The 12,830-nt window shown below is 34.9% G+C and overlaps 2 protein-coding genes across 4 annotated transcripts; one reads left to right on the top strand and one right to left on the bottom strand.

The window, feature by feature from the left end:
* The first annotated feature begins 5,979 nt into the window (after positions 1-5,979).
* LOC120249533 (probable WRKY transcription factor 39) lies at positions 5,980-7,983 on the top strand. Of its 3 annotated transcripts, XM_039258076.1 has the most exons (5): positions 5,980-6,116; positions 6,262-6,762; positions 6,849-6,974; positions 7,471-7,637; positions 7,730-7,983. In XM_039258076.1, the coding sequence occupies exons 2-4, from the start codon at positions 6,284-6,286 to the stop codon at positions 7,589-7,591; spliced, it is 726 nt and encodes a 241-aa protein (XP_039114010.1). In that variant the 5' UTR covers positions 5,980-6,116; positions 6,262-6,283; the 3' UTR covers positions 7,592-7,637; positions 7,730-7,983. The 3 variants fall into 3 exon arrangements, with proteins under 3 accessions (XP_039114010.1, XP_039114008.1, XP_039114009.1); XM_039258074.1 differs by having other exon boundaries at positions 7,471-7,983; XM_039258075.1 differs by having other exon boundaries at positions 5,981-6,165; positions 7,471-7,983.
* A 64-nt stretch (positions 7,984-8,047) lies between these two features.
* LOC120249532 (CRM-domain containing factor CFM3, chloroplastic/mitochondrial-like) lies at positions 8,048-12,733 on the bottom strand. Its single transcript, XM_039258073.1, has 9 exons — positions 12,100-12,733; positions 11,198-11,693; positions 10,989-11,119; positions 10,474-10,824; positions 9,791-9,947; positions 9,122-9,414; positions 8,862-8,921; positions 8,656-8,748; positions 8,048-8,471 (listed from the first exon to the last, which is right to left on the bottom strand). Exons 1-9 carry the CDS (start codon positions 12,679-12,681, stop codon positions 8,223-8,225), a joined length of 2,412 nt encoding a protein of 803 aa, XP_039114007.1. The 5' UTR covers positions 12,682-12,733; the 3' UTR covers positions 8,048-8,222.
* Positions 12,734-12,830: the final 97 nt, after the last annotated feature.

Genomic DNA, 12,830 nt, shown 5'->3' with positions numbered 1-12,830 from the left:
AACCTCCATTTTACCCCCATAAACTTTACCATGTCAAAAACCTTGGATCCAAGCAAGGTTTTATCTAAAACCATACTTTATAAAACCATATAAAACCCCCCAAACAAGCAAGGCAAAGTGGCATTTTCTCTGCAGACAATAATGCATAAAAAAATTAAAAACCAAGTCAAAGTACTAGTATACATTGACTTGATAGGAGAAACTTGGAAAATGATTGAAGTACAAAGACAATTTATTCATCTTGCTTCTCCATTTATTTTGGTTCTTCTTTCATATATATATATATATATATATCATAATAAAACTCTACAATGAAAACATTTCCGAATTATATAAATATATAATATCTATGGAGAATAAAAATATAAAATAAATTAATGTTATAAAAAATCTAAAAATTGAATATAATAGAGGGAACCAGTTTACAAGTATATAGATAAAAATTTAATTTTGAAGGAGATTAATAGCATCCAGCACATATATAAATATGTGCAAAAAAACTTTTTTATTTTTCTTTGATATCAATCCTTAAGAATTGTTAAGGAAAACTTCAATACCAATATTTCATTGCATCATCTTTTTGACTCCCAAATAAATATTTTCTAGATGTACACCTCATACATTTGTTTAAAAAAAAATCACAATAAGCCAACAACAAGTTAATTTCCAAATTCTCATTAACAATATATATTCCAAATTACTGATTTAATTTTTTTTTTGTTTTCTAATATATACCCATGTGTTAATTACTGATAAGATGATGCTACATGTGACGTTACATCACTATATATATACACAATATGTCATTTGCGGCAGAAATGACCGATGGGGTTGGGGTTTAGAAAAGAAGGCCTGCAGGAGTAGAATCTGGAGAAATAGGGGTGTTTGTAGATTTTGAATTTACCGACATCCTGGAAAAACATATGCTTATATATATATATATATATATCTTATGGACAACAAAAATATAGTTTATTATTTTATTATTTTATTATTTATTTTTGACAATATGGACAAGTTTTAAAAAATATAGTTTTATGTCTCAACAATAAATTAGGAGCATACACTTATTTTTTAAATAAAATAAATAACCAAAAATATATTAAAATAATGGAGAATTACTAAGAATACATAGGAAGAAAACAAGTAAAGGAAATAGATAGATAAAAGGTTATGGTAACTATAGCTATAGAAAGAATACATCATGAGACACAAACAACATCAACAAATAAAAATAAAAAAATCTACGACAGATAAATAGCACGCATCAGCCCTGTGAATTGTAGTAAATAACCTTTTTTTTTTTTTCAAATTGACAACAAATGAAAAACAACCATGATGTCGAGTATGGTATGCCCTCGCCCAGATCACTTCCTCGGATCATATACTTCTATATTATCGATAAAAATAAATTAAAAAAATGAGCACGTAAATAAAAATTTTAAAATATAAAAAAAGAAATAATATATATATATATAATGACTAAATACATAATAATAGAGGTAGTATAACCCTACTTTCTATATACGTACATATGTAGTATGTATGCACTCCAATGTAGTATAGATACACTTCCATTGAGAGATTTCAATCCCTCTTCCTTCTCTAATCCCAAAAAAAAAAAAATCTCTCCTTTCTCTCTCCAATCGATTGTTCACAGCCAAAGCTCAGCAATCCCAATGAGAATCAGAGCTTTCTTCTCCCCTTCTCCATTGAATTCCACTTCCTCTGCTCCTGCCCCTCCTTCCAATGCTTCCAATTCATCTTGCCAAGGTCTTGATCTCTTGCTAATGGCTGCCACTGAGGTGATTGGCGATAGAGCTACGGAGATTGAGAGTTCTAAACCTGATAATGTTTTAAAGATTGAGGAGAAGAGTGATAAAGTTGATGATGAAGTGGTTCTCAAGCCAAAGAGGCAAAAAAGGCAAAAGGCAATGCCTTCCAGGTTCCAAGACTCGGTGATGCAGCCCTGGAAGAGACGAACTCGTCGGCGATTGGCTTGATTTTGGAGAGATTAAGGAAATGTTTTTTTTTTTTCAATCTTGAGGTTTGTTTTTCTACCTTCAATTTGATTGTTTGGTTTTTATTGATGATTTTTTTTTTTTGTAATTTCTTGAATTTGTTGAGTGATTCCTTGCATTGAATTTCTTCATGTTATTGCATTGGAGTGGATTTCTTAGAATTAGAACAAATTTGGGATTTTTTTTTTTGTTCCATTTGCTTCATGTCACTGTGAGTTCATTTTGTGGATTTCATGCATTGTGTTGTTTGGTAAATGAGTTTTATTAAGAATAAAATGGAAATTAATTAGTGCTTAATTCCACTTTGGTTTCTTATCATGCACATGATTTAATCATAGCATTATTCATTCATGGTTCATACATTGTGTCAGACCTTTAATTGGTCCAAAAGATCCTAAATTTGGTCTTATCATCTCAAATTTTATTCAACAAATCATTAGTTTTATTGAGTGGAGAATAATTTGATCATAAAAATTCATTCTTTTGCACTTGCTTATTTTAGAATCTATAATGTAGTACTAATGCAACAACAAAGTACTTTTCACTGTTCCTGGTTGCACTGAATGATATATTGATGATCATGTTATCATTTTGTGAAGTATATAGCTTGAGACTAAGCAAACAAAATTCACAATCTTTTCTTTTCACAAATCTAAATAAGCTCTAGAGACGAGATCCATTCCCCAAACAATTAGCTCCTGGAATTTTCCTTAATGCTCTCTGCCATACATCTATGTGAGTACTTATTACTTTGAGGTTTGCTCGGAATGCATCATTGACTAAATACTAATGAAATTGTGTTTTTTTTTTCTTACAAGCTTTTGCTCATTCATGATAAATACGAAGAATTTATTAGTTTTCGATGTTCTTATTACCAGTTTGTATCTCTATTCTGATCACAGACTTGTTCTCTTGCTTCTATGTATTACTTTCTACTTCATATATGTTGTTTTTCTCGTATTATGTTTAGGTGTATGATCATTTAAGCCATGCATTTTACTTATGAAGTATTATAACAGTAATGTTATTGTAAACCAATGAAAATTAACAGGATTAGAAGCAAAGCATAAAGAAATGGTTGAAGTTATTTGATCCTAGTGCTAACACTAGTTCTTTCTCTTGTGATTTTGAATTAGAACTAATTTCATGTTGATAAATTGTACTTGTTGTCCAGGAAATTTTGTTTTTACTTGGGTATGTTCATTTGGGGGGAAGCGCTGGGGAAGTAGGGGAAGTGGGCTGACTTCCCCCACTTTATGTGTTCATTTGTCCTGAAGTGGGGGCCGTCTGAAGTGAATTTTGAATTAAACCCACTTCACCAGTTTTTTTACCGAAGTGGGGGGAAGTGAGCCAATTTATAAAAACTTACTTCCTCTCACTTCCAAAGTTTCTTTTTAACTCATAGAACTTCACATAATATTTAAATTCTCTATTTATATTCTCACTTGACAAATGAACACCAGAAGTGCTGGAAATGATATCACTTCTTCCCACTTCAGAGAAGTGGCACTTTCCCAGAAATTGCAGTTATGTGAGTCTTGGTATTGTGACAGGAATGATTGAGTGAGTGAATGAATGAATACATTGAGTGTGGAATGGATGCAGGGCTTGGAGTTCAATGAGACAAGAAGAGAGGTGTCCAACCTTGGAAATGGCTTCTCTTGTTGGAGGTGAGCATTGTATAATAATTTGGTGTTCATCCTAATTTATCATCAAAAACAGACCAAGTACCATTCTTGTCATATGTCCACTCTCTCTTTCTCTTTATATATATATATATATATATATATTGTTGTTAAAAACAATGTTGGTGCTTATGTTTAGGGGGAAAAAATATGGATGGAATATAAATGTGAAATATTATACAAAGAATGAGTTGTTCTTTTATATGTCTTTACATCCCATGAAAAGTAGCAAAAATTGTTTGCCACGCCCTCCATTTTAAAGAGTACCTAATAATTCCTCATTAATTTTTTTTTTCATGATGTATATATATATATATGTATAATTTTTAAAATTAAATTTTATTTTATACACCACTTCTTGGAGCAATTCTTTTTTATGGTTTAACTTGAGTTAAAATATATGTAAATGATTTTTTTACTCTTCTTATTAATTTAGATATTATATATAATATGTGACAATATTCTTTGCATTTCATTAAAAAAACATTACAATGAATATATATATATATATATACAAATATATTTTTTACGACGTCCCAAAAAAAGAAATCTAGGAATGTCTCCACAATAGATGTTGTTTCAGGGCCTGTTTGGATAGCCAAAAATTATGACATAATCCGTACAATATGGCATAATTTAATATTTTATGAGAATTATGCCATATTGGCTGTTTGGGTACATATTTTAGAGTATAAAATTATGACATAATATAGGTATTATGGCATAAAAAAATATTCCACTAAGAATGGAATATTTTCTCATTGCAAAAAGTCTCTCTCCTTTTTTATCCAGCCACCAACAATCAGTCTACCAACGGTTCGGCCAACCTCCGGCGACCGGCCACCGCTTCGGCCGGGCTCCGATGACCGGCCACCGGCGGTTCGGCCGGCCTTCGGTGACCGGCCACCGTTTCGGGCGACCTCCGGTGATACACCAGCTGTCCACCAGTGGACCGGCCGACCTCCGGCAGTCAGCCATCGGTCCACCGGCGGTCCAGTCGCTTACCGGCTGGCCTCTGATGATCGGCCACCGGTCCAGCCGACCTCCGGCGATCCGATCGTTGATCGCCTAGTCTCCGTAATTTTTTTTATTTTGTTAACCAAACACTCATTCTGTGAGAATAAAATATGCCATAATTTCTATAATAATTACTTGCACTTCTTATATAATAAAATTATGCCATATTTTTTTATTTTGCAGTCAAACAGGCCCTCATTAATAGCTCTAGAGGTTATATTTATAATAAAATAACAACTATTAGATGATGTTCTAACAGTTGTTGTGAGATATCGTAGATTACCTTCTTTATATATAATATATAATATTTAATGGTATAAATTATAAAAAATAATAATATTTTGAAAAATCAAACACTTCAAAAAAATTTTGAGTTTTTCCAGGGACTAAAAAATAGTAAATTTCATTGGTGGCCACAAATGTTTCAGTGGATCATGTGTTTTGTGATCACAATATTATCTTTACTAAAAATAATTTCAAATATGCCAATATGACTATCAATGTAATAAAAAAATAATTTTGTGATCAACGTATTAAAAAAAAAATATTTGTGATCGTAGCATTATAATAATAAAATATTTACGAACACGAAACTTACCTGACTAAAACGTGAGGAAGCTCAGGGGAAAAAAAAATTGTGGGCCCATGTAATGACGTCAGCATGGTAGACGAGGGGGCCACTCAAACATGACACTACAAGGGTTACCGTCCACGTGTCAATGGATTACTGGTTCTAAATCAGTGAGATGTTGGGCTTAAGTGTGTGGGCCCCGCGCACGCACTCGACCCGACTTTTAACGACCTTCTTATCTTACACGAGTCCCGTTAATGCTCAAAGCCTTCTCAGAATTAAAAACATCTCATCCGTCCCTTTCACTTGTCTTCTCATCGTACGGTCATAATCGTTGTTAGTGTGCACACGCGTACAGTTTTTGTGTGCCTTTTTTTTGCCTTTCCTGTGTCAGCCTTGCAATATAAATGGTACCACTTTTTAAGTTAATTTTAAAATTATATATATATATATATATTTTACATACATAAAAGAATAAAAACTAATTTTAGATTTTTAAGTTTTGTCAATTAAATTGTTAAGATATAATAAATCCTCTGTGGATCAAAACTGATGCTAAATTTATTTAATAAATTCAGAAAATAGAAAATTTTATGATTTTTTATTTAAAAAAGTGTTAAATAATTAATTTAGTGTATAAATAAATTAAAAAAATCCTAATAAAATAAAGATTAAAAAAAAAAAAGGGGGAAGTGAAGAGCTTTGGTGTTTTTTCTCCACCTGGAGGACAAAGAGAACAATCCACATCTTTGCATCAAAGCTCATGGCAAAAGCAATCTCCATTCCATCTATCCTTTTTCCTTCTCAAAATCTCAACTTTAGGTTCATCTTCTTGTCCTTCTGATCTTCTCCTTGATTCCTCAGTTCCAAAGTTCTCTTCTTTCCTTTTGGTTTGTTTTTTGTTTTGTTTTTCCATTTTTGATTTCTTTTGAAGTTCAGCAGTGTGTTATTCTCTTTTGTTTTTCAGTATTTCATTGTAGGGAGAGAAGATGGAGCAAGTGGAGAAAGCCAACAGGGATGCAGTGCAGAGTAGCCAAAGAGTATTGAACCTCATCTCACAATCCAAAGAGCAACAAATGCTTCCTTTCAGGTCTCTAATGGCAGAAACAAGAGATGCTGTTTCAAAGTTCAAGAAAGTTGTGACCTTGCTGAGTATCAGTAATGGTGGAGGTCAAGCAAGGGCCAAAATAGTGAAAAAATCACAAATTCCTATTGCTCATACTATGTTCATTGATAACCAGTTTGCTAGAAATCCATACTCATTAAATCATCATAAACACTTGATGTGGAATGCTGACATGTTTAGACTCTGTAGTTCTAGCACCACAACTACTTTGTCTTCAAACATGTCCTTTGTTTCTTCATTGAGCATGGATGATAAACCTTTTCAGATGATTGGTAGGCCTATATCTTCTGAATTAGTGACCCGAAACACGACTAATGCTCGATGTCATTGTTCAAAAAAGAGGTTGTTAACTTTGTGTTTGATGATTTGCTTAGCTTTATGTTGTTTGAATTTGATGATTAGAGCTTCTTTTGGTGATGAATTTATAGGAAGAATAGAGTGAAGAGATCCATTATGGTGCCTGCTATTAGTAACAAGCTTGCTGATATCCCTTCAGATGATTACTCATGGAGGAAATATGGGCAGAAGCCAATCAAGGGTTCTCCATATCCTAGGTTTGGTTTGTGTGTGTGTGTGTGTGTGTGTAGATTTCATGAATTGTTCTGCTGTTTTAGATTCACTTGCTGATTGTCACATTTGAGTTATATTTATTTGGTTGCATTTATCAGTTAGTGTTATGCAATGATGTTTCAGACCTTTTGTATTCTCTTTGTTTAATCTTGTTCATTGTTAAATTCACAAAGTTTTTTACTGATTAGAATGCTAAATAAGTGTGACTTTCATTGTTTAACTGAGAAATCCAATTGTTATGATCATCTTGATTAGCAAAGCAGGAAACATGAACTACTTGTTTCAACTCATTAGTCCACTTACAAAACAAGAAATGTAGAATTCTTATTATGAATCCATTTGTTAATGCTCATCTAGATGTTATTAAATTAAGTAGAGACAATCTTAGAAACTAGTAATTTATCTGGATCAATTATCTTTCACTCTTTTCTTTATAAAGTGGTAATAACTAAGAAGAAATTTCATCTAACTGTTTTGCAGAGGATACTATAAATGCAGCAGCAAGAGAGGCTGTCCTGCAAGGAAGCATGTAGAGAGATGCTTCCAAGAACCGTCGATGCTTATTGTGACTTATGAGGGGGAGCACAACCACACCGATTGATCGGCTGAATCCCGAAGACCAATCGTGTGAATTTAATCATGAATAGGTGAGCATACAAATGAAATTACTTTCTGAAATCGATCTTATGGAGACATTCTACTTGAGAGAAAACTGATGCAATCCAAAAGTGTCGATCAGATACGGAAATTATGCTAGCAAAGACCATGTGTTTATTCATGGACGGAGAAAATTTTGGTGGCCGGGGAACCGATAAACAAGGGATGAGTTTCTGATAGCAGATCAATTAGAATGTGTATGGTTTTGTTTTCAAGCTGTAGTTTTTGTTTCAGTTTGCTCTCTTTTGCAGCAAGGCTTGTGTTTGAAACATTTAGTATTCGAGTTTTGTTCATTTTCTACTGTTTAAACATGAAGATCATCCCAATTTGTCTCAATATGTTCATCTTTGTTCTTGTTTTTTCTTTTGGTAAAGTTAGCTTGATATCTGAAGATGATGTATAGCCCTGAAAAAATATTCATCTTTATTGTTTGTCAGTAAATGTTTATAACAGAAGACAAATATAGGTTACAAATCACAACAATATTTTAAGCTTGAAGCTTACTGATGATAATTTACAATGAGATCAAAATTGACCAAAAAAATTCAAAATCCACTGGATAAGTATTTTCTGAATCATATGCACAAATTAGAAGGGTCAGAAAGAGGTTCTGGCAGTTCACTTTGTTTATCATAACAAAAGCTCAATGCAGGGTCAGTGTTATCACTCGAGTAATCTTCATCAGATTGTTCATCTTTGTTATCAAAATTGTTGTGCTCCTTATCATCATCATAAGCATCAAAGTCAACATTTTCGGTGCCGTCAACATCGGCGGAGTCTTTACCGGTATTGAAAGTTCCAAGGTATGTTTCATCACCCTCATCCTAGAAGAAAAACAACAACAACAGAAGTTTGTAAAAACTTGTCATAGCTCAAAACCATTGAAAACTAGAAACGTTTTTGCTGGAAATGAAGGACAACAGGTGGCGGTTTACTTTAAAGGACATTGCGTGTCTTAATCGAGTTATTGAATCTAAAAAGAATAATACAAGGCACATAGATGATAACCTCTGTTTCTTCTTCGTCCTCAGTTGCGTACGCAGAATCCAACTTAGCATACAAGTCTTCGTCGCCTTGATCATTGACATCTTCCATTTCGTTCTGCTCATAATTGAAAGGAAGAAGAACCTTTTAGTAAAAACAAACCAGATAATAAATTTGTCTTGATTTTCATAGTAACGTAATATGAATGAAATCATATGCAACATCCATACCAGCTCTGATTTCAACTTCTTCACTTTTGTTTGTAAATTTGTAATGTGGTTGCTAAGTGCCTGTTTGACAAGATTGACACCAATAAATAAAGCAACCATCAGAATAACAAAACACCAAAAGTTAAATCATTAGAATCCGCATAAAGAAATCTATGTTGTCATTGTTTTGCTATAATCCAGAAATGAAATCCTTACTGGTGTGAGGTTGGCTAATATGAGTCTTAAATGCAATTATGTTGTTTGATTATAATGTAAATTACCTCATGCCTCTGAAGCTCGATAGATCGAGCTAGAGCTTTTCTTTTTGTTAATAGATTTTTGGGCCTCAAAACAGAAGGTCGTCGATAGTCCTTTCCTCGGTACACAATGATGGCAAAACCCTTAGAGACCTTGTCCACAGAAACCAAGACACCCCCACTTTCAGCTTCAAGTGACAAGGCGATACCTCTGACTTGTGAAAATGTCTTGGCTTTCACAAGAACCTTCACTAGTTCCCTGTATTTCCAATGCAAGTGCATGTTTTCGACAGTGCCATCAAAAACTCCTCTTCTTCCTGAAACATAAACCAATGTGTCTTGATAAATTTATGGGATCAAAACAATGAATACAATGATAGCAGTTTGAAAAAATGAGAGGGAGAACAGAGTTTGTTTTAAGGATTGGAAAACAGCTGTATAAGATTATAAGCTGGTATCCAGAAAGAAGACAAGGCAGCAAGTCTTTTCCTCACGCAAACTCACAAGATCATAGCTTGCATTTTAAGGAAAAAAATCAATAGGTAAATGTAAACAGCTTTTCCGATGAAATGATCCACTTTTTGACATTTGAATCAAGGAGACAGATCTCTGTAATATACAATGCTTCAAAACAAGCATAAACAAAAGTTGATATTAACTGAGAAAATAAATAGATAAGTTTAGGACAAATACCAAGGAGTAAAAAGGCTTTCATCCTCATCCCAAGCTTGCGAAACATGAACCTCTCTTCATCAGTTATGCTTTCAGGCTCTGAAGCTCGTTCCAGTGGCTTCAAGAATTCTTCCACTTTGGCTAAAGCCTTTTCAGCTTTCATTAACTTCTCCTCAGCCTGTTATATCAAAAGAGATTGATGACAAGAAATCAATAATTAGAAAGGTTTTAATGTGATTATTCTATTATTCCAACCAAACTGCTAAACAAGAAAGTGCAAGAACGGCAGGAATTTTAAGGCCATTATTCATTTTTATCCCCTAGGTACCATTGACGTGAATGTCTGATAAATTTAGAATTAAAAAGATAAAATACCACTAAATAAAATAGAGCGTGGTTGAAGATCTTCAAATTTCTTGGAGAAGCTTATTTAGTGGTATAAACATCTAAATTTTAATACAAAAAGAAGAATTTGATCCAAACCATGGGCAGGGAGGAAGATCACAGGCAGTGTTTAACACTTCTTAATTTAGGACACCTTCAAGGAACATTATTAATATCAATCAATATAAATGTTCTACAATCCTGAGATATTAACAAGCTTTTCAGAGAAGGCAGAGACATTTAACATTTACCATCCATTATAGTCTGAAAATAGAATAAATACCATAAAACTCCAAAATGATTAAGGTCCAGATACTTACAAGAGAAAGTTTTCTCTCAATCTTCTTCACAATGTGAGTACGCTTCGCAATTTCTACAGCTCTCATCATTTTATTTTCATGATCCTCATCCAGTTTAGCTCCCCATCGAGCATCAGCTTGAAGTGTCTCTCCAAGAGTACCAGCAGAGGCAGACTGTGCAAAGTCCTCGATGTTTAATAAAACTGAAGAAGAAGCTCTTAACCGTGCCTGCTCTTCTTCATCTTGCAGAGTCCTGGCTAATTTTTCCCTCTCAATTAATGCCTCCGCTACTTCCAAGGCCAAGAAATTTTTTCCTCGGAAAAATACAAGAAACTCGTTGGTTCTGGAAAGAAGCATTCCCCCAGTCAATTTCTGCAACCAATAACAGTGTTGTAAATATAAGAAACTAGATAGAAGTGTATTTTACAGGTTAAAATTATGTACAATTGCTCTGATCAGCAATTATGTGGGAGTTATAAAAAGGGAGACCAAGGCACTCTGCAGGAATAAAATGGCATGAACTTAAGAATTATTACCTTGATGTCCTCGGCCATTCTTTCACTAGTTGTAAGCTGCACTCCACGCTTCAAAGCAACCTTTGCAATGGAACTTCTTTGCCACAACTTCACCATAGCTACAGCTAATCCTTCATGTCGCCTGCTCCTCCCTGTTGATGTGAAAGTGTACTGTTAGGCATCAGGCATTTAAAAGTTTCAACAATTAGAAGGAAAAAAACTACACCTACCAAGAGCAAAATGAGGTGGTAATACCCTTGCAAGCCTCCGCAAGTCTGCAGCCTCCTTAAATCCCAGAAATGGCCTTTCTCCATATGGAAGAAGGCGGTATGGAGGTTTGTAACCAGGAACAACACCGGGAAGTAAATCAGCATCAACAGGGAACGGGCCACTCCCTGGCCAGTCAGTGTAACGTGGACCTAGACTGTCCAATAGCTTGTCTATCTCTTCTTCATAATTAATTTTCTTAGGTGATTCAGCATCTATTTTCCTCTCTGCTGAAGACCGTATATCTTCAGAAGGACCTTGCATGATATCATCTTGGCTATCTCCCAGGGAATCCCCACTAGGCAAGGTCAATTTTTGGAATGAAGGGGCACCATTCCCGCCACTCATTTGATTAGCCAGGTACTTTTTCTTCTCTGGACGAGGAATGCCATAGCTAACACCTCTATATAAAGAAATAGCAGCCCCTGACCTCCATATCACTAAACCCCCGGTTCTCCTCTGATTAATGACAAAGAAGAGTTATCAACATAACAGCAAGGAATCAATCAAACACGCGAAGAAATTAAAGATATACTATAGAATTCTTTTCAGTAGATGACCTACACAAATTTGTCATAAACTACAACCAAAAAAGTGTGTCCAATTGAATCATCAAATCCATAATATCCATTTCTCAAAAGAAAAAACATACAGACATAAGTCACATAATCAAAGAAATGCATATTCACTGCATTTGCAAGAGAAAACAAGTAAAATGGGAGACATATGTTAAACCATTACAGTGACGTCATGACAAATATCATGAGCATAACTGAAGAGATTATGAGGATTGCACAAACTATATATAAATATCAAAATTAGAACAAGATAAGATTTTTATTTCGTTACCCAAAAGAAAACAGACCTCCAAATCCTCATGGACTTTCTTCATATTATAAGTCACAACACCCTCGCACTTGATCCTCACCACCTCCTCCGTGCGCCACTTCTCATGAATCGCATCAACAACCGCATTCGTGACCGCTTTCCCTTTAATCCTAACCTTAGACTTTATCCGCAGCGCCAAATGCCGCAGTCTCCGCAGCTCTCCTTCCGGCAGCATAAGCTCCGCCAGAGAAGTTTTGCTCCGCTTCCTCCTCAACGCCCCTTGCCCATCCTTCTCAACCGAAGGCTTTTCCCACGGAAACCTAACCTCGTCGTCCCTCACAGCCAATGGACTCAATTCCGGTTGAGATTTTTCGCTCCGAGTATCAATATCGTCATCGATGTAACCAAACTCCTTGAGCCTATCGACGATCTTGTTCATGGTGGTGCTTCCGCCGATGCTAGCATCGTCTCCATCGCGGAAGCCGAGGTCGGCACGGACGATCAAGAAATGGGTCCTGGCGGGTCGGGGGAAAGCAAAGGGACGATTGAGGGGATGGGAATGGGAGGCGAAGGGGGGTGGGAGAGGGAGGCGGAGCTGGAGGGCGGGGGCGAACGCCATGGATTTTGCTTCGATGGTTCAAGTGATGATTTTTATTTTTTAGTGAGAAAGGCGGGTCAGCAAATATCAACACTAGTTTGTGATATTTTATATATATATATATATATATATATGTGCATCACGGAAAGTTCATTTTAGTCCCTTAATTG

This window comes from Dioscorea cayenensis, chromosome 19 (genome assembly GCF_009730915.1).
Source record: "Dioscorea cayenensis subsp. rotundata cultivar TDr96_F1 chromosome 19, TDr96_F1_v2_PseudoChromosome.rev07_lg8_w22 25.fasta, whole genome shotgun sequence".
Taxonomy (NCBI): domain Eukaryota; kingdom Viridiplantae; phylum Streptophyta; class Magnoliopsida; order Dioscoreales; family Dioscoreaceae; genus Dioscorea; species Dioscorea cayenensis.
The sequence above is the reverse complement of the archived record's forward strand: the minus strand, read 5'-3'. Positions and strand labels throughout refer to the sequence as shown.